General features: G+C 34.9%; 1 protein-coding gene and 1 long non-coding RNA gene across 4 annotated transcripts in view; one reads left to right on the top strand and one right to left on the bottom strand.

Annotated features, from left to right (window-relative positions):
- The window catches only part of LOC139814123 (uncharacterized), a 173205-nt gene that overhangs the window by 17069 nt on the left and 129925 nt on the right, over window positions 1-26211 (bottom strand). The window lies entirely within an intron of this gene.
- LOC139814119 (lachesin) overlaps window positions 375-26211 on the top strand; it is a 95454-nt gene continuing 69617 nt past the window's right edge. For 2 of the 3 annotated variants that reach the window (XM_071780148.1, XM_071780147.1), the window contains exon 1: window positions 375-606. In XM_071780148.1, coding sequence (XP_071636249.1) covers window positions 527-606 — 80 coding nt within the window. In that variant the 5' untranslated portion in view covers window positions 375-526. Of the gene's footprint in view, window positions 607-25545; window positions 25739-26211 lie in introns of those variants that run through there. The other variant, XM_071780149.1, reaches the window with a different exon arrangement.

Below are 26211 nucleotides of genomic sequence, written 5' to 3'. Positions count from 1 at the left end.
CGATGTCAAATTAATTTTTATTTTAATTTGATACAATTAATCTGTGAATATTATAAATGTATATAAGTACATAATGTTTCATAGATTTATTAAAAGGGAAATTATCTTCAAATTTAGTTAAGATATTATTACACACTTTTTGTCAAACTATAGAACAGAGTATATAAATAGCAAAATCAAATTCATAAACCCAGTACATATGCCCATTTATCACAATTATTTTGAAAATATTTGTTTATTCCGTTATAATATGTTAAATATTTCATGAAAATGGCAATTCGATTGACGTGCGGCCTTGGCGTTTACTCGTATTTGTGCGGCGCACAGCGTGCTGATGCGTACACAAGGTCGCGCTGCCATTTGTATGCCGCCACTCAAGCATTGCGGTACCACTACAAACTGCTCCGTATAGCTTCGCATTATTTCTCCAAAAACGGAATAAATTTTGGAAGTGATGTGTAAAATGTGATATAAGTTATATTTTAATATTCGCGCGTGATCGTCTGATTACCCGCTGTTTCCGCAAATGTTAAAAGAAAAAATAATAGGAATTAAGAAGAGAAAAAAAGTGAAAGTTAACAATTCTGTTGTTACATATTCTGATCGGTGAGTCACAAAATAATCTTTATTTTATATTTTGATATGTAACAGTTGTATATGATGCATGTAGATATCTGTAGTATATTAACAATAATATAAACGTATATTATGAATAAATGTAATATCATATAAATTCGTTGCCTGGAAATGTATAAACTAAAATACACTACTGTTTATAAAAAGACAGAATACCAAGAGAGAGTCGAGTTACGCTTTTGAAGAAGTACACTTAAAATCTCTCATGCCAATAATGCGACCTCTGTCAAAATCGTTGAATTGAATATACGGCTCTCTTGTTCGCCTACGTAATATCCTTAATATCTTACGCAATACCCTACTCATTTAATTGAACAAGTACTAATATGATGAACTAGCTTTACTGCGTCTAAAACAGAATGGGAGAAGTGGATGTTAAGAGACATTACGAATTTCAATTGGCCAGCATCCATGGCAGTAAATCTACACTATTGATAACGAAATTGCAATCATTTATTTAGTAAAATCTAATAAACATTTTTAATGTATAATTACATAGCTTTTCACCAATGATACTTTCCTTCTCTTGAGTACAACTTCGGCGAGATGGATGGATCCGCAGTTAAAACCCAGCGACGCAGTCGGTTTATCGTATAGTACGTTAGTTTCGGGAGTTATATAAAAAATAATTTAAATAATTTACAAATAAAATACATAAAAATATTTTTATTGAAACTAATTGTACGGGAAATTATCCCTCCCTAATCTTATGTCATTCATTTTGAATTTCTCACTTGGTATGTTTTTGAGATTTAACAACGAATAATAATAATAATAAAATTGTAAGACAGTAGTGATCATTCAAATCGATGAAAGTACGCATATATATGAGTCTCGAATTCTATAATTTTCATTCATTTATTTCTATATGAAAATTTCACATACGTTTATATATATTGTTTTTAATATATTGTTAAATTTAATATAAAATTCTTAATATCCGTGAAACATAATTGCATCTTCGAAATAGAATACGTTTAATATCAAGTTTTTTTTCAAATTTGAGTATATACCTATATCTAATTGGATGTACTTTTCAGTATTGTTAAAAGTATTGAGCACGCATATCAAGAATAAACGTGAAATTAATTCATATTCTAAATATACATTACTGCAAATTTTTTAATTAATTAAGTTAATTAACATAATGGTCCCTTCGCGGCGCATTTCTGTTTTGCGAATTATACAGAAGCGTAAAAGTTTTACGCTGAATTGTCGGCGATAATTAGTCAGCAGGAGTATTTCTCCTTCGTGTCGATCTCTGGACTATAGCTAGAATGAAGGATATTGATCAAGAGTAACAAAAGATAAATTTAATTTGGCTAGAAAAATAAAAAATGAAGATAAACAGATGGACGGTAATGTGGTACCTTACCGAAGTAAACTTACAATATCATTGCACACATGTGCGATCGCATGTAATCAGAAACGGAAAGATACCGTTTCGAATTGAATCTCAATTGGTCATAAATGAAAAAATTCCAAATACATTTCTCTAATCTCGCATAATCGCGACTGTAGGTTAGTGCACTATCTAGAGATCTGATCTCGAATTTTAAGATTATCATCATTTTTATTGTTTTTAATATAGAAATGTTTTAAATAACAGTATAAAAACTCGATGCTAAAAACCGATGATCGAATGTTAGCTTCTCGCTTGTAAAATTTGACGTAGATATTTTCAACATCGCGAATTATACATTCGACAAAATAATTGCAAAATTGTAAATTTTGTATTATCGGTTATGGAAATCAAAAATTATGAAATACTATATATTGCTTTTGATTAAACGTATTTGTAAATTTTGCGCCGTGTCTGATGTCCGTCGAACTATTTCCTAATCTACTTTTCGCGATAATTAAATGTTTAAAGTCCATTGCAAAAGAGTATCGCGTTGTTTCCACGTTCTTAGGCACAATCGCTGACTCAACAAATGGGCCTTATCTCTGTCCCTCGTGTCAGGTGGACGTTAACGAAAGCATCCGTACTAGTAAAGAGTCATAACGATCTTCAATGTGGAGGATTGTTTCTCGTCGGTTTGGTGCCCCGTTGAAAATTGCAGATTCTATAGTTGCCGGAATTAAATTCGAGTCTTCTTGAATCCCGGGATTTCTGGAAATATAGTTGTTTCGGCAAAAAGCAGACATCAATAATACAATTTTTAAATTGAATCACGAAAATGATTAGTATATTAAGAGAAAATTTTATTCTCTTCAATAAATGTTTTCTTATTAATACTAGTATATTAGTACTGATTGTATTTTACTGATAAATGATAGCAGTGAAATGGAGATATGACTATTTATTAAATAAAAATATATATAATATAAAAAGGTTTAAAAAAGAAATAAAAGATAAAAAAAGATAAAAATTTAAATTAATAAATGATTACAATTAAATACATTTTAGTCTTTAACTTTTTATTTTTCTTTCAAAGCTATTTCCGAGCGAATCTTGCCAGTTCAGAACATGATTAATTATTAAATTGTTTTATTAAATATACTCGTTTGTAGCCATTTTTTTACTACGAATGATATTTTATCCATGTTTTTATTTCTTTTTTAATAAAAACGATGTACCATTAATTAAATGTTATAAAACTTACTCACGCACAACCGCGTTCAACTTTCTAATTCCACTTTATCTTATTACTCGTTAATTTTAATATCGACAATCTTTATCTTTATCTTTAGTTAATTAATCATTTATTTAAAAACGATGTATTTTAGTAATGGAAGAATAGTTAAATATTAAAAATATACAGGCAAATTGCAATATGCAACAATATGAATTTTAAATTTGCATTATAATTATACGAGAAACGATGACTATCGTCGATTCTAGCTGGTCCCCCCTATCAGGATCAATCCGGAAAATCTGGGAAATTTGTTCCTTCCTGCAATGGGGGCGTTGATGTTCGATAGATTGCTTAACTTTCTTTTACAAATTAGTCTTATAGAGTTTAATAGAAGGAAATTTCCACTTGCTCTCGATTTTGAAGATCATTCTTCTCTAAGTTGGGACGCCATTCGGTGGAGGGATCTTGATTTGACCAAATTTTTAGATCAGTTATCCTTCACCGAACGTGACAATCGTCGTTTTTCGGGATTATTTTAAGGTTTAGAATAAACATAATGTCTTAAAAGATTAAAACGAACGTTAGACTTCATATGATCGATCGATTATTGCGATCGATAGTTCGGTTTGTTTCAGATATCATCAAAATCACGTAAAATGCTCAATGTTTTTCAAAAACTGTATATATTATCGTGTAAAACAATAATAATTATATGAATGACTTGCGTTGCATCGAATGTATTACAGAAATATCGCGTATTGCGAATGTTGCCTATTGATTTATTCATCGCATGTAGTACAAATTTTAAATAATAATTTGTGCGTTTTTTTTTCAATTGTTAGTTTACTTTACATCGCAAAGCTTTGCTTATCTTTTCGCGTGGATATCTAAAATCTTTTATATAACAACGTAGATTTTACATGAATAATAATCGTTCTCATATTTTATCTGAACAGAATGTCAATTGATCTCTCATCAAATAATAACTACTGAATCATCCGTGTTTCAAGATAAAATTTTATTCTGAATATGTTAGTTAACATATTTGTTAGTTACTTAATATACTTTTAAAACAAAATTTGAATAATAACAGAAAATAAAAACCTATGATATTAATAACAATTAAAAATGTACAAACGCGTTAGTTAATCTTCCATTTTTTAATCGATGTACTCACTACTGTGTTAAATCAGTGTGTAACTAATTCAAAATAAACATTTAAAATATCGACATTTCTTGTAATTATACATTAAAATCGTGAAAATAATAATTAAAAACGTGATTTTAATAATAAAAAGAATATTAATATATATTGCGATTGTATATTTTAAGTATACTTAAAATATCGACTAAATATTGGTATATAAACTCTATTTTTTGTTTTCCTTTTAAATCTTCAAATGAAGCGATTGCAGTAATTAATCTGCTTGACTGAAAATATTGTAATCCCATTTTGTTATTGTTTAGCGTAAAAATGTTAATGTGCATTAAATGCGTCCTAAATATTTATGTAAATGCTTTAAGTTGAAAAATAAAATTACTTCTCAATAAGAATCTCTCATAAGTTGGAATAAGTTGGAAAAATAGGCTATCCGAGATTATCCATATATAGGTATTATAGCCATTATTCTTATTATTAGTGCTCTAAAATATCTGTATTATCTTATATGTATCCTATCTATCTTAATAATTTGAACAGAACAATGTGATTGATTTTCAATGTGGCGTTTGATATTCTCATATACGAGTGATATTCAGAGAATGATCACAATCAGTCAACAGTAATATATAATGCACAGCCACTAAATAATCATGAGCGCACAAAGGATGGGGAGAAATAGGAAATAGAATAGCATATAACATTATGTCAGAAGCAATTAAAAGACGATTGATGAGTATTTATGTTATTATCACTGATGTCGGCCACATCTCTCCGTTGGAATTATTTACTCGGTTACGTCGATGCGACGCGAGTTACGTTGCGACATGAATATTGTTTTGCGGCTTTTCTTGACCAGCTCCTGGTGTTTTTGCTGCACGTTGATTTATGAAGTGATGTCAGCAACTAAAACCGAGGTGCCGCTCATTACAAATACGCATGCATCGACGCACTAATGCGGACAGGTACCTAAGTGTATGTAACACGGAGTAAAATAGTGAATTGTGTTTTTTGAATGTGGGTTTCTTAATCCGCGGACAGGACGAAAAATACGATATTAATCCTAAGAAGATAGAATCAGATTTTTCTTTCTTGATAAATAATGTTATTCTATTTGACAAAAAATAGATAAATACGTTAGATAAATATATCTCATATAATCATAAACACACAAAAGATAAGAAAATAGAATTGCATATAGCATTACGCCGAAAGCAATTAAAGATAGACATATATTGTTATTAATTTATTTCTATATTTTTACTGTCAAGAAGATTTAATTTTTTCTTATTTCTGTTTTTCCATTTTAATAATATACAGACTTTGTAAAATCACATCGAACATCCTTCCGGCAATTTTGTCTATATCTGCAATTTTCGCCGTAATTCTGTTCTGATATTGATGAATGCAACACGTCGGTGTCACGCATGTGTATGGGGATGATCATTATAATTCCGTTAAACTACGATAAATGACGATCGTGTTAAGTGACGCTGACTCTGTTTTAATAATTGTCACGCGTATGGTGTATCGGATACTGAATGCCATTATCTCCGTTTGTCAGATAAAATGCCAAAATGCATGACTTGCAAATATATATTTTAGAAAAATTAATTGTTTAGCAATCATAAATGAGTTACTCTTAAAAGTTTTTTTTTTTATTTTTTTATTGCTACATTTCCTTTTTGCAAGTTATTCCTATTTAAAAAGAGAGATTATTATGTTAAAAGATTGATATTATTGTAACAAATAAAAATTATACTCGACCAATAGATGGATTCAAATTATTTTTTTTTATTTATCAATTTCTTTTTGTTTCTTTTCATTTTTTTTTTTTTTTAAGAAATATTCGCTCTTATATCTATTCAGTTTAGATTACAATCTATATATGTGGACTTTTATACTATATAAATTTAATCAGCGATATATTTCAATTTCGGATGATTATAGCCCGCGAGATTCTTCGTTTAATTAATATTAGGATGTGATTAATTAAATATATAGCGAACAGCGTCGAAGCAAAGAGAGTTAATCACGGATAACAAGGTCGACCTGAGACGGTAGAAGAAAGGAATAAGCCGGATAATACTGCCGATCCGAAGATGGCAGTTTCTTAATTATTGAATTTACGTATAGGTATACCCGAGATATATACGAGATATATACGACATATTTTGTAAGATTCGTATTCTTCGGAAAACCATTCTTAAAATTTTACACCTTTACGTTCTACGTACATGTATTTCTAAAAATATCAAAAAAAACAATTAAGGTAAACGTACCGATGCCTAGACACGTTCCTATATGTCTGGACATCATTTTAGTCCTTAAATAAGTTATAACACGAATTAAAATCAAAGAATCAAAGATAATATTTTTCTTGTATTATAATTTTATCTTTAATTTTAATTCGCGTTATACTTATTTAAAAACTAAAATGATAAAGGTGTCCAGACATAGGGCTTAAGTGTCCCGGCATTGGTACATTTACCTTACATTCTTTCGTTAATTATTTTATATTATTTTATATTTATATTGCTGATATTTAAATCATTTATTATTTTTGCATAATATTTTTGCATAATGTTATGCATAAATATAATTCTAAGGTTTGACTGTAGGAATTAAAGATATATATTGTGAGATCTTTTATTTAGAATAAAAAAGAAAAGAGGAGAAGGGGAGAGAAAGAGAGAACGATTATTTTTGATATCACAAAAATATGTAGCCCTCGTATCCTAAAACGAAAGCAGTTTCCGTTTTGGAACAGCGCGTGTCGTTCACGGTTTTACGACACCGAGGAATTGGGTTAACGTTTGATACGATGCTCGCAGTGTTCCGACAGGATTTGTTTCGCATCGAGGACGGAACAAGCAACAAAATTTATATATCGTGATTTAGAAAACATATCTCTCCTGTTGGATGAAGATCGACGGATTTCCGATAATAATTTCTTGCGGCTGTGATTAGTTAGTGAAGAACGGAGAGATGTTTTAGGAGGCCGTTAGAGGAGGATAAAATATTCTAGAACGTACAAAATATCCTCTCCATAAATTTCGAGTTACGTCATATTCATGTACTTTAGGGAATCACTGATCTGTTTATTACCGCATTATCGCGTAGCCTCCATGAAAAATAGAATATATTTAAAGCGTTACGAGCCGGGTGGCGGCGATTACTTAAATTCTCCCAAGTAAAACGAAAAGTTCCGTAACGAGGCAGGTCTTGAAAATTTTTAACTATTACTGTAATGAAGTTACTGCACAGCGAAGCCGCGGGGTCGAGTGTATCGGATAGCTTACATGCTTCCAATAACAAGGAACTTTCGTTTCTGTGAGGCGTGGTAAAGCAGAAGTAATGGGCCCCGGAGGACTTCTTAAGGTAGCTTAAGGTTTATCACAGTCAAGTGAATATTTAACAACTTTCCGGGGAAAAAGCTTTTCAAAGTGCATAGCGCGTAAGTTGCAACGAAAAGATTCCGATTTGCTGCCGTTACATTTACCTGATGCATTTTTTAATGCATTGAATTATGTCATATCTGTAAAACATATTTTCCACGAGTAATTCCGTACGATATATAATTCCTGATGGATCTTTTATATATACAATCTGTCATAAATATTGCAATATTGTGGAAATAATTATACATAACGAATCAACTTTAAAATTAATGCAAATAGCGATAGATGCGAATTTTCAAAATTTTTCTAATTTTTTCACACGCTAGTTTTATTTTCCGATTAATATATATTTTTAATGACGATAATAATGCCAATATTAACGCAACCATTACGTGATGTAATCTGATCCAACGTATATATTGCTGACTACGTGCTTAAAATCGGGTGCATGTAACGTGAGCTCAGGAAGGCAACGCGGAATTTATCCGCAATCGCGTAAGAGAGACATCGCGGGGCGGAAACAGGCGGATGTGGGAGCTCGCGCTCGAGCGAGAAATAACGGCGAGAGCCGGAATCAGTTCTTCCTCCCGAGCGGAGCCGAACCCGGTCCCGATAACCGGTAATGTTTCCCCTAATTTTTTGAACGCAACCGAAGAACGGTCTGGAGATAACGCCGCGGTCGGTCGGTCGAAATGACATACGCGACACGTCCTGCGGCTTACACCGGCGCTGGCGGCAGCCGCCTCCCCGGTATATAAGAACTCGTAAGATAGTTGGCCGCGCTCGCTCGGCCGCGGGCGCCGGCTCAATGTACCAGAGGAAATCGCTGACTTATGGCTGCGCCGGGGAGTCATACCTTTTTTCATAAACCCCCAGTCAACCCCAACCTCGCGACTCTTTTACATTGTACCCAGATTTCAGCGATTAATTTTCCCCATTGTGCCGTGGCGCGTCTCTCGGCAGCCAGCCCTCCTCCTTCTCCTCCTCCTCCTCCTCCGCCTTCTTCTGCTCTTGCTTCCTCATCCTCCATTTCGCCCACCCTCTACCCTCTTCGCCTATACCTCGTCGCTCTTTTCTCTATAACCTCCCTCCCGCGACCGCTGGTCCCGTTCCATCCCTCACCGACACATCCCGCTGCCTCTTCACAGTCAGCTCCCAGACCGCGGTCCGCATTGTCATCGGCAAACAGATCTCAATAGCGGTATTAAAAGTATCCGTTCTAATGGAACCCGGTATATTCAGTCCAACGAAAATTCCGCGCTATAGAAGTCGATCGTTGCGCAACGCGAACACGGAACGTAGAAGATTTCTGCATACGCAAGGGTAATTGAACGTCATTGTGCGAAGCAACTATTTTCCAAAGACCGGGGACGAACGTAAAATATTTGGCGACTACTTGACCGTAGTGATTCTTAGGCGAAGTAATTCTTAGCTTCTGCCAGTTACAGTATCCTTGCTACAGTGTAGCAAGGATACCTACTGCATTATTTCGCGGAAAAGCGGAACTCGCTCATTGATAGTCTTCTATCACATTTTCAACATTTCTTGTTTATCCCAACGGAGAAGGAATGCAACTCCTTCTCCTTGGGATTCTCTTCTCCCCCTATTGCTCCCAACTTTTTCGAGGCATTAAAAGTGATCTGGACGTAAAACTGAACGAGAGAACAGCTTTCTCCCGTTCATTCTTTTTCCCCGTTGTTAAAAAAAAGGCGAACAGTTTGAAAAGTGTGCCGCGTCGTCGGCGCTGCGACACTTGGTCGTATCTCAACGGTAAACATTTACAGCGTCGCGAAGTATTATTTCGACGCCCACCGCTGGCGCTGGCTGTACCGCGCGACTGGCACATACTGCGTGTGCGCTGTTTATATTTTATATAAAACGCAGCGTTTTTTTGTACATGTATGCGCTCATGCACACGAGGGTGCAAAAAACGCGTGTATGTTACACACTGTATAGTGCGAACGGACACGGGCGATTATGACGGCTTATCGCCGCGGGGCGCAATAGCGAAGTGTTCCATAACCGTATACATATATATATATATATATATATATTAGATATATATTATATATAGCCATTGTTTCCACCCCTCTTCGCTTTAGAGAGCGACGCGGCTATTGTTTAGATTTTTTCGCAGTGATCGCGATGACCGCAATACGCGACGAGGAGCCCCTCAACATGGTTTGTGATGGGCGACGAATAAAAAGTTAGGATCTAGCTATCCCGTTTCTATTATATGAGACAAGATAAAAAATCTCCACATGTTTTTCGAGCAGCAAAAATCTTTCTTAAGCGATTCAGGATATCTCTCTTTTTCAGGATATCTATTATTCTAAATTAGATTTTCTATACATATTATCCTAATAATTTAATTGAAGTTAAAGAGAATGTTATAGAACCTATATATATATATTAACTGGTATAATGCTCAAAATATATAAAAATAATAAAATCAATAAAATACTTAGTGCTATAATTATATTCTTCCATGAATCACGAACTTTCTATGCTATTATTTGAAGAACTTGTATTTATGTAATTATATTCAAAGTTAAAAATGAGAAATTTTCATCATTATTTAAAGTACACAGTCAGTTTTACTAATGACACTGTTAATTACATTTTCATAGTGTTTTACATATTTTGATATTTCTATACATTTATTTCGTTCTCATAGTCTATGTTATACATACATAGAAATTTCGCTGACAATGTAAGTATCACGAACAATCTTGCGCATAAAACAGTTTCTCGCGTGGGAGCGATATTATCTGCTCGTAAAAGGAAACCGTCATTAAAATAATATTTAAAGAGAAACTGTCAAGAAAATGATCTGTCAGTAAATTCTATCGTTGCTCTCTTCGATTTCTATTTTTTCTGTATAAAAACACAACCTTTCCATATCCAGGATACATACATATTTTCACCAGCCAAAATTAATATATAATTAATCTTTTGCAATAATAATAAATACAAGACAATTTTAAAAGAATCTCTAAAAAAATGTTACAAAAACTAAATTTTAAATGCGATGTTTTGAAAAAGCATTGTTCTGGTTTAAAATTAATGATAATAATGCATTTATATTTATACATAACGTTTTTTTTATATAATACAATAAAAAAATAATTTATTTTTAACTTCACATTAACTATATGGCACTCGGATTATATTTTCTAATTAGAACATTTAAAAAAAGCCGACATTTTATCGGAGAACACTTTAAGTATACACATATCTTGGATCGCGTATTAAAAACTTGATGGTAATTTTATGAGCGACGGATAAAAAAAACGAGCCATAGGGAATCGGTGGTGAATAAACCATTAGTGAGAATGGAGAATTACGACACCATTAATTGATTGACACGCGATACTCCAATTAAAAGCATCGGATATCGATGGTTAACGAAACGTAAAACGGCAGCAATCCGTGAGATATATATATATATATATATATATATATATATATATACATAAATGGACAGTTTAGGTTTGCTTTGGTACGATGGCCACATTCATTGTTATAGCCACTCATTACAGATTTTATAAAAAGCGCGGCGATTGTCCCAAAAGATATCTTTGATTTTCTGCGATGACTGCCATCTCGTCCTCCGTTGTCCTATCCTGACACCCGCATTTATCTTCTACTTCGCGCAGATCCTAATTAATTTCTATCTAATTTGTAGCAAACGGATCAGCATGCGGAAAACAGTATTTCTGTTAAAAAAATCCAAATTCGCGAAAGTTTGTTCTCTCCAAAAGCTGGACAAATTGGAAACTATCGAGATCACTGGGGAAAACGATTGGGAGTCGGATTATGAGCCAATAATCGCGATGAAACGATAAATAGCGTAATTGCACTCAGGATTCCGTGTATCCATCGCGTGTGCTATTACAATCGATATCCCGTCCGCGTGTATGGATATGGGGAATAGCGGGCCATAAAACCGGAAGATCTCGTTGAGATTGAGATCGTAATATTGCTGGCCTCGAGAGCTGTAGTCGGTAACACGGGATTTACATACCCACCGGTGGAGCGTGCTGCATGTAAACATTTGTCGTAATCCGATATTTTCGTTCTGCCGTTAATCCGTGAATAAACCTCCTTAAGCAGTGCTTACGTCCGAATGTAAATCTCGCTTAATAATTGAATACTGTACGCTCGAAAGGGAGGCTATAATTGCCGAATGCTTTGATCGTGGTCGTATAAGCAATGAAGCCGTCGGCGTCGTGAACCGTATATCTATGCCAATATATCTGTAAACACATTTTTCTTCGCACGTCGAGAAAGCTAACGGGTTAAATTATGTTGTAACGCCAGACAAGCAACTCATACGACGAGCTTACGATAGCTATTACGAATTACGACGAGCGTTACGATCGCTTACGGTGAACATTACGATAGATGCAGTTTTAGCTTCAAGAACACGGTGAATCGAAGTGACATTTCCCTTCATTACAACGATGTTCATCAAACTTATTCCGCGCATCACAAAACCATTTTAAAATTCCAATATTTTGCAGAAGGGCTTTACCTCGCGGTGGGTTTAATTCTGTCTCTTCTTGCAATATATGATAAAAGGTAGAATTATCGCGTCGTCTTGTAATCAATCCCTGCACCTACCTACACCTTGCCTCACAGCTCGTAACGGCAACAGACTACGTAAATTCGTAATTCATATCGTTTTCCGCGTTTACCAGTCGTGGTGCATTAGTACCTAAACGCATCTAGTGTCGCGTGCACCGGCAGTTTGTTAATTAGGCGAAGCAGCCCTTTCTTACACATCGGCTCAAATCCTCGGAGTCCCGGGGATGTCCCTTAACTCACCCCGACGCTGCCGGTGGCTCTTATGCAAACCGCAGTGTCCGAGCTACTCCGCGAGCTTATTACGGCCATTTGCCTCCCCGTTTAAAGGGGTGTACCGAAAATTGTCGTAAACCCCGAAACGATGGTGTCGCTACGTCGAGAACGACGACTCGGCGCGCGCCCGTATACAACACGGCGCGCCGCGTTCGTAATAAAACGAATCCCCGAAATTAAGCGCGCGAGACGACAAAGAGCCAGTCCTGGATCCCGGCGAATTCCTCACGGCAGTATATACGTAATAGGCGAGAGCGAACGGACATAGAACGCGAGTGAGTAAGAAGAGAGAAAAAGGGATGTCTGGAGCGCAGAGACAGTTATTAAAAAAAGATTTTCAGTACATTATATATAATCCGTGTATTATGGGTAATAATGGCATTTCAATATAAATGATAAATGAAAACGTAAAAAGCAGAAAAATTATATTAAATGATATATATTTATATTGGTTCCTTTCCTACGTATTTTATTGCGAAAGTTTTTTAAGAAAGTTTATTTGCATTTTCTTAAATATTCTATATAAGGGAAAGATGTTTAATACGAAAATAAATTACATTTTCAATCAGTTATTCAACCACAACTTTCAATTTTCTATTTCGATTTATGAAACAGTAAGCACACACAAAGCAAAAAATCATGTGTTGGCCAACAAATAAAATTTCCAAAATTTTTAACACTGTTTGCTTGCAGAAACGTTATATTGCAAGTAAATTATGAGAGGAGAAAAGAGGACTTTATTGCACAATCGGTCGCATCCGCCGTGTAATAAAGATAAAGTTTAAAGGGGAAAGTTGCCGGTGAGGGAGAGGCAGGGTACATTGCAGATAAAGGAGGTGAAGTTTTTATATCGTCCTGATTGTGTAATATCGGCCGTTATAATTACGCGTTGCCGCTTCCAAAGGAGCCGTTTAATTACTATCATTAGGTATTATTTCCTCGGGCCTTGTTGCATCTGTTCTATATTTAACGAGGAAAATAAGACGCGATACTTTGTGAGCGCCGTGTGTTTCAACAAACTTCGACTAGCTATCGAGACAATCGATATTTTTGCCTTGTTTTGACACATCAATAATAAAGTCAGTTTTGACAACTCGAATAATATATATTTGATTCGTGCGTTAACACGAGCAAAATGTCACGATTTTTTGATTAAAAAGTTTTCGACGTTTATTTTTAAAGTTTCATAATGTAAGAAAAAGCCAAATTTTTCATTAGAGAATACCTGCCGTTATATGAAGGCATAATGCGTTTTATAAAAATTCGTATGGAAATTATGAAAATATATATCAAATGCCTTAGACCTTGTATTAAGTTTAATTAAATTTTACTCAACAAAAGATTGTACACAAATATAATTTTTTTCATAATTTTTGTTAATTTTCAATTTTTATAATATAAATAATATGTAAAATAAGTCTTAAATTAAATTTTAGATTAATTATTATTAAAGTAAATAAGAAAAGTTTATTTAAGATAAAATCTGTTTTAACTACTTATGTGTAGTGATATTTTGCTCTTCGAGTGGCATTTATTCGCATTTTTTAATTATGATATTTAAAGAAGACAGAATCGACATTTGAAGTTCAATTTAAATTGCAATGTGTATAAAACGGAGCGTATGAACTACTGAACTTTTTGACTACTTTATCTTGAGTATTTCACAATTAAAAATATCGTTTGTCGCAACAAAGTATTGATGCGACTCTGCATAATTTTCTATGTAACGGAAACACAAATGATTAAAAGAAAATCAAACAAATATAACTAAAATGGAACGGAAAATTATTTTAATCTCTCCTTTTGTCTCTCCCTCTGTCTCTTTACATGCGTTCAAAAAGAATCGAAATTTTATTGTGTAGAAGGATTATGTTTTCTTCAAATCATCTTTTCGTAAAATATATCACATCATAATTTTATAATCGAAAATGGAGTCACGAGGGTCTCCATGCATCAGACACGCGACCAGACAAAAAGCAGACAGCAAGTCGAAGAACGGAATGCCAAAAATGTAGCGTGAAAAGGGGTAGAGGGCTTTGGGGTTAGACTTAAAATTTGCCAAGATAATATTTCGATGATATGCCGAACGGCGTCACAGCTGCGGCGCACGAGCAAAGGTTCCCGGTCTCCTTCGGCGTTCGTACAAGATTGTTAAAGCTCAGATCGGCCGGAGGTAGGCGGCGTCGGCGATGGTGACCGAGAACCGAGGATGACGGCGTCGCGAAGGAGGGACGCAGGGAGGACGGCGAGTAGTGAAACAGCTGGCACATACTGGCGACAGCCCGCCCGTCACTAACTCAACCTGGATACACACGCGCCACGTGCGCCAGATACAAACTTCATTGATGTTGGAGGAAAAGAACGAGTGGGACTGCCGTAATAGTAAGTCTCTTTTCCGAAAGGGAAGACTCTTTAATCCGTGAGCACAGTTAGATGAGTTTCATGTTCGAATTGGCGGCTCCATTGACGACGATTAATCGATAACCGTGATTGAGTAAATTTTCTCCATTCCTGTCGAAGTCTATAATCAATGACAGGAGTGTCGCGGATAAGACACAGCGCTGGAGCATTAAAGCTGTTTTTTTTTTTGCTTGGATTATACATACACATCAAAGAAAGACGCTTTATTATCCTTGCACCGAGATGACGGAATCATTAATTATTCCTGCTAATGAAGCTTGTCTGACTAATAGCTGCCTAAGCAAGATTGACGTCGGTGAATCTCTACTATTTTCTCCCTTAATAGAATTGTAATTTCTCCTTGAGGACAGTTCTTCACGAAAAATCAAATAAGTTTGATTTAAAAATCAACAATCGTAATATGGATGAAATATTAATAGAAGAATTTATTAATATTCTTATTTATTATATCATAAATAAGAGGAAAAGTAACGATACTTATTTATTGCGTTATCATTATCTTTTTTTATCTCGCTGGGTTCTATCACGATCGCCCGTGATTTAATCTGTTTCGTCATTATATGCAGGAAGAACGTAGGAATCGAACGAGCGCTCGAATGCACCGAAACTCGATTTCGCGGCTAGCAACGAAACAAAGCTCTCGGACACGTCCATCACGCGAAATCGTCCGCGAGTGGTAACACTTTTCCTTCGATTTCGCGCGTGTCTATCTCGCGATTTTTTTTCCGCTCACTTTTTTCGCCGCTATCTCCGAGAGGGAGCGTTGACAACGGTTTTCGTACGCCCGCGCCCGTGCCGCGCCGAATTATCGTCATTTTTCGTCATTTGCCATGTCCGCCCGTTTGCCCGTCCGAAAGTGTCGTAAAATACATTGAAAAAAACGTCCCTCCGTAAATACCGGCGAGCGTCGGCACGTGGACCCACGTGTCAGCTGCGCGACCCATGAAATCGCCGGCGTCCACAAAACGCATGTGTTCGGCAGTACAAAACTCGTAATTCCGCATCGTGACATTCCGCTAATCAGTCTGATCAAGATTTAATTCCATCGGTGAAAGAAAAATTCACGAATATTGATGGCGACAGCGATTTTTGTTTCTTGGCGAAGGGAAACTTTTTTTTATGCACGTATTCGGCAACCTCCCTCGTTTTAATACCGTGTTCGACGACGAGAATAATGAGACGCATACTACACATATTTTCGTCCCATAATTTAATATCTACATTTTTGTCACTTTATTTCCGTAGACGCTATTCGCTTATTAAAATTATGTAATTTAATTCACACGCAGCAAAAGAATTATTGTTGCACGCGTACATTATAGTATATTATAATGCATTATATTTATTACGCAGAACATTTTATTTCAAATCTCGAAACCACATGTCTTCCGAAACCGAAAATTTTAACGGAGAAATAATACTTACAGAAAAAAATCCTTCCAGAAAAACAAAATTTTATGTAATATTTTAAAACATTGTTAATTAAAAGTATGTATATCAACGCTAAATTCTACAGTTGCGTTTTTAGGAAGTATGTTACTCCTTTGTGCATAATATAAATTTAAAAAAACAGCTTAATTATCTGTCTCGAGAATCCACATTTACTCGCGACAATTTAATATCCCATTGTTATATAAACTAATTAAAATCTTGTCACGTTAAGGAAGGAGCATGCGCGAAGTAGTGGTATTAATTTTCTCAGTTTGTAGCTACGCTTTTGTAGCAAAATTATATAAAAGTCAAACGCGCGAGACGTAATTTCGTAATATTATGCAAGAATAAATTCAAAGGCCAAAAGATTAATTCGATACTCTGGAACGCGAGAACAACCAATATCCTACAACTATAAGATAAAAGGAAGAATTTCTTACATGATAAGCTCATGAAGGTTTGAATCAAGTTTTACACCAAAAATTCACTCGAATCTCAGCAAATTTTTTGTATGAAACTTGATTCATCCCTCAACTGCGAATTTTATCTCGGAGTAATATATTCTTTTAGTTGCAAAGAATTATTTCAACGTCTAATCGCCACTTCTCTTGAATCGCACGAGTTCGTGGCTTTAATCCGATTTACCCTTCAATCTCACTTATCTGTCTTTACTACAATGTTTTTTTTCCTGTGGCTACTCCGAACTTCACTCGGAACTCACGGCAATGGTTGTTCTTGTTCCACAGGTATTGAATTCGCATCAAGAACACCGAGACCGAATGCATTGTAGAACAAGCGAGACAAGTCTCTCCGTTTCCGATCTCGTCGAGTGCATTTTTCTTAGGGCTTTCCCATTTGCCTCTCGCGGTCGTGCTTTGCGAATTTCCGTGGGCGCGCGGACAGCGTATATCCACCCCCTTTTCACCCTTCCATCCCGGCAGATCCGAATCCACACGCGTACACAGAACAGAACATGATGCATGTACATGTACACGGAAGTTATTCGGGGTAACATCAAAGAAACTTTACAGCGAGGTCGGTGTCGCTTAACTCGTTGCGACGAGGCTGCATAGACGCGCTCTCGCTGCCAGTAATTGCTATAGTCCGCAGTTTTGAAGCATTGTACTACATACGTATCGCTATACGCGCGAACTCGAAATGGGAACAAATGGAGTTTCGTCTCGAGGCGTGTCAAATCGACCGTGCCGCGCGCGCGGTTTCTACGGGTTCCGTTCCATCGCCTTTTTTTTCGCGTCGTTTACCGACGATTAATTCATCGCGGTGCATTCCGCGTCGAACAATGCCACGGCGAGAGGAAGGACGGAAAATATTAACGAATTTATCCACAGAGAGACACGATCCAACTATTTTCAAGCGATACTATTCTTCTACAATCGATTTTTTTCTCCTCGCGCTTCTGTAAATAATTGTTCTTTGTTACTGTGCCGTGACAAATCTTCAGATTTTATTTTAACAAATATTTGTTATAATTCGGCGTATTATCGGAATATATTTTTCAATTGCATCGAAAATATTATCCTGCGAATAATTCTATACACGCGGTTATATATTTTTTTATTAATCTCTCGATTGTGCAAATTCGATTAAACGCCAAGTTTGAAGATTATATATCTTGGTAACTAAACTTTGAATTCGAGTGCCGATACAGTAAAGTTCACAGTAAATGATGATCATAATTTATGTAAATTTAAGAGTATGTAAATGTAGCAATAAATAATATACGTCCGAACAAAATGTAAATTGCTAGTAAAATATTTCTGACGCGAAGAAGAAGCATATGGAGAATTTCGTCGCGTATTTTCCGATATCGCGCGGTACGTTTTGCATAATCACATAATCCAGTGCCGCGATCGTAGCTTCGTAATTTATCCGCGGCTATTACTATCTACCAGCGACCCAGTATCAGGAGGATGATAATTTAATTTACTGCCAATTCTCTCTGTTTCATACCTGTACGTCATCCGGAATCGAAAGACAAAATATCAACGTCACATGAAAAGCGACGTTTACATTTGTGGATTTGTTAAACGCATTTATATATTGATTATCATTATTTGCGTTATAGTCTTCAATTTAAAAAAATCACGTAGTCAGTTGCATAAAAATATACTTAGAAAAAAGCTGCAAGAGAAAAAATAAGAAGTTGTATTCTACAAATTTTAACAATTCTTCGTGCGCTCTCTTTCTCTCTCTGCTCTTTTTCTTATTTATTTCAATCTGTATACTGATGGAAACATATTATTGTGTAAATATATAAAATTATGCGTCTTATTTCTTACATCATGTTACTGCGAGATTGTAAGTTATGCCTCTTATACTACTGTGAAGTAATATAACGTTCCTAACAGTCCATCAAAAAAGAAGAAAAAGTAGAACAAAATATGATATTTTAATTATACATAAATACGAATCAAGAGATATTTGCATAAATCAACAGATAGGGAAATAAATTGGAAAATATCAATGCGATCGTTGGATTATATATTTTGTTATTTTATTATTGCAAAACTCACCCTTTAACGATATTCCGGAATTAATTCGCGATCCAGCGATACACAGAACAAGCTCTGCGCATTCGGATAATTACACACACGAAACAATAGCGGCGAACGAAACATGCCGCAGTATCGAGACAAGTTAATTAGGTTGCCGCCAGTATCTAACTCGTCTAATGACATGCAAACCCATTATTCTCGTGATCCACCAAAAAGTAATTCTCGCTGCTGCTTTGTAAGATCCATTGACAAGGATTTCTCTTATCGCATCATGATTTTCGTCAAGTATTCTCAAAGAAAGTTACTCTCCTTAACTGGACAATGACGATACAATATTTATATATGTTCTATCTTGTAATTTAATATTTTCTTTAATTCTTTTTTACTTTTTATAATGTATAAAATCATAGAAAAGAACAACACCGAGACGTCTTAAATGAGTATCCAAGTATATTTTAACAGTGTAGTGTTTTAAATGCTTGGATAAACTTTTGGATAAAGGATTTCCGCGAATTAAACTTCAACAAAATTTTATCCCGCATTTAATTTTATGCAAATTTCAAGAGACTCTCAATTTACGACTCTCTCTTTCTCTCTGTCTCTTTTACTTGCAAAGATGTTCGAAATAAAAAATTAAAAAACCATAACAAATTCAAAAAATGGAAAAAAAATCAAATTTTTGTCCAAAGAAATAACTTTGAGTTGATAAAAAGATATTTCTGCAGTTATCTTGTTTATCTTTCTCTTTACCTAAATAAAGTTTTAATAACAATTGGTAAAGGAAAGGCCAATAATCGAGCAATAATAAATAAAGTTTTAATAAAACTACATAAAAATATATTATATAAATTCTGATTTAAATGTATCATCAAAATCATTTATTTAAATATTTTCTATACGAATGTCTTCCTATATATAATAAAATGCTATTTTTGCAGCATTTTGTATAACTTGATTTAGTAATGGATTAACTCTGATGATAAATTAATGAATTAAACGTACAAAAAATCGAAATTAATTAACTTCTATCTTTTTTTCTTTTAAAACCTTTTATACATAGCTTTGGAAATTCAATATCCAAGAATAATGCTAAGTGATACATGGTTAAAGCGCGTAAAAGATTTTAGTTGACATTATAGTAGTGTATCCAGTTATATATAATACATATGATCACATTTCGTTATACAATAATGATATGCACTTAATGACAGTGTAATAATACAATAATATAATATGCACTTTATAGCTGCAGCAAATAAATAACAAATTAGAGAATAATTATATATTTCTTCTTTAAGTAGTTTCCTATTATTGAAACTATTACTAAAACAATAATTTTTAATAGTTTTAATTTATTTCATTTTTTACGCGTCCCATATATTTGAAACTTAATATATTTTATTTTGTCTATCTTCTTGTAGCCTGTTGCTGTGTATATAATAAAGAATTCCAGTGCATCAAAAAATGTCAGGCATTGCGCGTAATAACTTAAATCGTTCGCATAGATACGATAATACGCGAAAGCATATTTTGTAATAATAGTACATGCATATACCAATAGCGATTTGCAGAGACGTCGTTTCCTATAATAGATGAAATGTGCGACTATAAACAGCTATTATTTATTAATTGCAAAACACCAAAATAATCAACCGATTCACTCATCATCGTACTCGAGAGAGATTATTAATACCAAATTTGTATGGTTTATTAGCAATTTATGACTGCGACACAATCATAATTTGCCGTTATTTGCCGCAATTATCACCGCAAAGTTATAATTTTCCGAAGTCTCCGGCGAAATATCACCAAGTAAAATTGAAAGCCATTTAATCCTTTCCAATGGCAAATATATTTATGTATTCCCCTGAGATTGAAATTTAACATACAAGTAAACAAGGGCGTAAAAGTAAAAGAAAAAAATCATATTCCACCAAAGGCGAATTTTGGAATACACAAGAATTAATTATACAAAATGAAACAAAAACGTGGAAAGAATGGTTTTGAAGTATCTAAAAATGTAACTAGATACAGATCTGAAATTAATTTTGTTGCACCATCAAAATATTTATAGTAAGTCACTGATGAAGTATGATGATAATGCTGCAAAAAATTTCGACATTTTAGCAATCAGTTTGAGTGTTCTACATAATTATTTTGATCGTCCAACAATAGTATATTCAGATCTGTATCTAGCTAAATTTTTATATACTTCAGCAAAACTGTTCTTTCCGTTTCCGTGCATTGTTCTCAGCAATATCGAATTCACTGCATTATTAGCGTGATAAAAGCAGACCAACGCTTGCACATTTTCTTAGAATAAATATCTTATCGCGTTTGAAGGATAATCATTAGGGAAAATCAAGTTGTTCCAGCAGCGATTTTTCCCGGTTTTCGTAAGATCGTGATAATTATGGAGCTTCTTCAGGAACGTAGCTGCTTCTTTATAAGATGTATCCTTAAGGAGTAGATTCGCCTCTCCTATACTCTTTTCACTTTCGAAAGAGATATATCTTTGAAAGCGCGACTATCTATTAATTCTCAAAAAGCAACGACACGGTCCTTACCTGACGCGCTAACGCGATTACGACTTTTTGGATATTCAGGGTTTCTCGAAGGAACATGAAGATACCATGTCCGAAACTTGTTCCGAACGTCGCGCGTCGCCTGAACCGGATGGGATACCGTCAAGGTAGCGAACGGCTCTTTGAGATGAGTCCTCCTCTTGTTTCTTTGCACCGCCCGTAGATTTTCGGGACGAGCCAATTTGGCTTTGTTTCATTTTTCATTTAGTCTCTCTCCCTCTCTTCTTATCCTCCTGCCATGAACTCATTTTTCACTTAACCCGTCGTCCGATCTATACTCGATCCCACGAGCCAAGGCGAGGCGATTTTCCTCAGCAAACGCGAGTTCACGCTTTTTTTATAGATCACGTACATTATCCTGTCGAACGCCTTTAAATAATAGTGGAGTTAATTTCGATCTCGGCAAAACAGGGGATGGTAGAACGGGCGATGAGTATTCTTAGTTTTATTTCTTAACATTCGCGATTTTCTCACATCCATATGCAGATCAATATAAGTCATCACTGAGATCTTTTCTTTAATGCAACGCACATGTACTTGACATTTTCGTGAATAATGTCCCTAGCAATAATATTCATCGTATGTCTTGACGTATTTCTAAGTACCAAGATACGCTATTTTGTTCATCAGCTATGACTGAAATGAAATCAGTGAATAGCGATTTCCCATCGGAGCCGACGTATTCTACGAAGGCTTGTCGTAAAGTAGTCATAAATTCAACGAGCATCACAAATGTACGTGCAATGCTCAGGAGGAAATGTAAAACGCCGTTGTCGTCGCATCCCCTCGAACGAGGATGCCTTTGATACCTTTGCTCTACCGTGACGGTAATCATGGAAACGCACCAAATCTCACTATCCAATAGAAGATACCGGAGAACAATGCTCTCAGCATCATAGCGATAAAGGTCGATTCAATTATCGTACTTCGACCTTCGTTCCCTGTATCTACTTTTGTTCCTCGCGATCCAGTTTATTTCTTAGATTGGTCATGGGCTATTGTCTCGATCAAATAAACGGAGAATGCGTGCGATGACGCGGCACCGTTATTGACTATAGATGTTGAAATTATTTGAATCGCAAAATCAATGGGCAAATCGAGAACGTGCGAGAACGCGAGTGACGTTTCGTGTCAAGAAAATACTGGTATAAAATATTTTTTAAATAACACTTTGACACTGCAACGCTACCATGCAGTAACGCGCGCTTTTTATACAAGATATTCTGCTATTTTTGTTGTGATTGTATTAATAACGGTGTTCAAGGAAAACATACTTTTTCTTAGAACGAGAATAATCGTTTCTCGTAGTTTATTAGACTCTGAATATAGTCCCGTTTATCAAATTACTTTATCAGGTCACAAGTTTGAGAAATTTGCAATTAAAGTTGTAAAAAGAGCTATTTTAGTGTATTTTGGCGTTATAACTACGATAATATATTTTGATACGATATGTGACGTATTGGATAAGTTTTATTACAATCAAAACTAAGTATGTTAGTAAGACCTTCAGCCTTTAAAAAGAATTTGTTGTGTCGATTAGAATTAAAAAGTGATCGATTTTCATAAACACGATCGTATTCAGCATCTAAAAAATTACGAGAAATGATTATTCTCGTTCTTGTGCATTTTTTATTGAACGGTGTAATAAATCTAGATTCTTCAAAATCGATTCTTCAATGTCTCATTAAATTTCTGTAAAGGTTTAATCTAAAAAATTGTGTGTGCGTATGTGTGTGTATGTTTGGGTAAATGTCAAGATTAAGGGCGACATCAAAACCGATTTCAATCACCTTGACATATATTTTGTCAAGGACCAGGCTCTCTCTGACTAACTTGCAAAAAGTTTTAGCCGTCTCTCGTTGTTTATTACAAAGTTATTAACAAATGTATAACTGCGAAATATAACAGTTTGTGTCAATGCTAAGGGAAGTAATTCACTGATGTGTGTAGCCTAATGTACTGTCTATACACACATAGCAAATTACTTCCTTCAGCACTGGCACAAACTATTATATTTCTTAAACATTTTTGTTTATAACAATTGTTTTTAATAAACAACGAGCGACGGCTAAAGCTTTTTGCAAGTTAGTCAGAGCCATGTCCTTGACAATAAATGTCATAAGGTTTTTGAAATGATGAGATCGCAATTAATTTTGACATTTACCATAAAATTTCGTCTACTAAATTTATCAAATAGATTTTACCTTAAAACGGACAATTTGAAACTCAAGTTGGTTGATATAACTAACTTTGGTTATATCAAGTGTCATGTGTCAATCGATTTTTGGCCAGACATAAATCAACTTGATATTCTTTTAATTGTTCATGATGGAATTATTAAAATAATGACCAGACATTGTTATAAATAAAAATATCGTTTTTAACTATTACAAGGAAAGGATTATAAATATATACACCTGCAAGCTATAAATAAGCTATTGCATAGACAAACTCATGCTACAGGATAAAGTTAAATCATTTCTCGCGAAGACATCGAGCAGCATAATAGCACACTAAAGTAATTCCTCAATTGTCACAGACCGAAGAGCTTCCGAAACTTCTCATCATTGCTGACTCCTTAACTGGAAAAGTTCTTTCTCATTTCCTAATCTTTAATAAACAACGAATCCCTAAATTAGTGAAATTTTGAAGTGAATTATTGTAAAAGTGAACACACGCTTTTATAAAAAATATGCTCTTTCGAATAACACGAGACCTGTAAAAAATACCCTAACTTGTCAAATCTTTTAAATATCTATTACATTTTTAGATACACGACGATTATAATTTGCTGTTTAGTATTTTTAGATTTTGTTAGGATTTTTATTTTAGGCCTTTGTTGTCAGAATATTTTCACTGTTGCATTCACCGTGGCATCATTACTCATTTTATCTTTTATTCACCTTTCAACAAACTGTACGAGAGCACAGCGATATCAATCGAACAAAAATTAAAAAGTTCCTCGTGAAGTTAATATCAACGGCCGCGTCTTTTGCCTCCGAATATAAAAGCCGCCGCGCGCTCATCGATCAACAAAACGACGTACAAACTTTTTCGGAACCTCAAAAGATCTCGATAACAGCGACGTGGCACGAACGGCCAAGGGCGAAATACAAAGTCGATAATGCGTTCGGATCCAAAAGCTACGGTTTAAAATGCTAACGACACCATAATAATATAGAGCTATTCATACCCTTTTTCGATACAAAATATAGGATTGTAATATTTTGATTCAAATATTAATATCGATTCGAATTGATTGATACGAAATATCAATGCATGGTTAAATGTTTCTGATCTATAACGATTTGCCTCTTAAATCAATCTCGGATTCTCAGTTAGTAAGCTAAATGTCATATGATGTTGATGTAAGCTTTGATACTTTTCACTCAAAAATTAATTTTGTAATTATTAAATCTGAATATAGATTTACTTTTTAAATTGATTTAAAATTTTGATTAAAAATTTAATTTTGCAGTAAATTAACTTTTAAGTTATCCATAGATTGTATGTATGTGCATGTATGCTTAGTATTTACAGAGTATATTAAAAAATCTAATATTATTAGATATTATATTGACATTAACGTTACGCTTCATCGACTGTCTCTCAACATCGCGCATTGGCATTTGTGTGTTTCTAGGCTGTCTTGTAGAAACGTGCGGAATGCTTTTTTCGTTCATCCTGGGCTCGCGGCCCGGTGCAAATTACCAGAGCTTTTTATCCTTTGAAGCGACGCACCCCCGCGCCGGAGTGTCCTGCTGCCTTTGCGATTAAATCAGGCCCGGCCTCCTCTGACTTCTTCCCTCTCGCTTTCTCCAAACTTGCTTTCCCGCGATCTCCCGCTCGCGCTCGCGCTCGCGGCGAGCTTGCGCGCCTCGTCCTGCACCCGGAGGTCTCCTCCGCAGAGGAGGACCATCAGGATACCCGATCAGTTTACCGGCGTCCCTCAGTCCGTGCGGTCGTGTTCGGTACTCGTGTTCGATCCGCTGAATCACGTGCGTCCTCGACGAAGGGTGAGAGAGAGAGAGAGAGAGAATAAAGGGACAGGCGATGTCGGCATTAATGTTTCTCGGACGCGTCGCTACAGCATCATCATCATCGAATCGCCCTCGAGATGTGTGAAACTCCAGGATTACCGTTGCAGGTTTGCGAATCTTTTCATTCAGATCGATCGCGACGAAAACTCGGTATCGTGAGAAAATGTTAATTTCGGGACGGACGGGTTTTTTTTTTTAATTAACGCAACAGCTTTACGAATCTTTTAATTATTATGTGAAAAATAAAGAAAATTATAAGTATATGAATGATTTTTTTTAATACGGATATTTTGAGACTTTTTGTGAATTTGGTTATTTTGTAAGACTTCTTCATCAATCTGCTTTTTGTGATTATAAATACATTTTATATTTTTTTCTTTTAAAATATATAACATTTTATTACAAGAAACATTTTTTTTATTATTGCATAAACTGGTAAATTTAACGTACCGCTCTTTATCTTTTACTTTACAATTTTAATTGTCAGTAATCTAAATTTCACATTTTCTGATGTCGAATAATTCAGTGCCAGAATTACTGTTGCAAATACGGAAATTTTAAATCTCTTGTTATAATATCT

The sequence above is a fragment of the Temnothorax longispinosus genome, chromosome 6 (assembly GCF_030848805.1).
Source record: "Temnothorax longispinosus isolate EJ_2023e chromosome 6, Tlon_JGU_v1, whole genome shotgun sequence".
NCBI classification, from domain to species: domain Eukaryota; kingdom Metazoa; phylum Arthropoda; class Insecta; order Hymenoptera; family Formicidae; genus Temnothorax; species Temnothorax longispinosus.
Note: the sequence above shows the minus strand (reverse complement) of the source record. Positions and strands in the feature narration are given on the sequence as shown.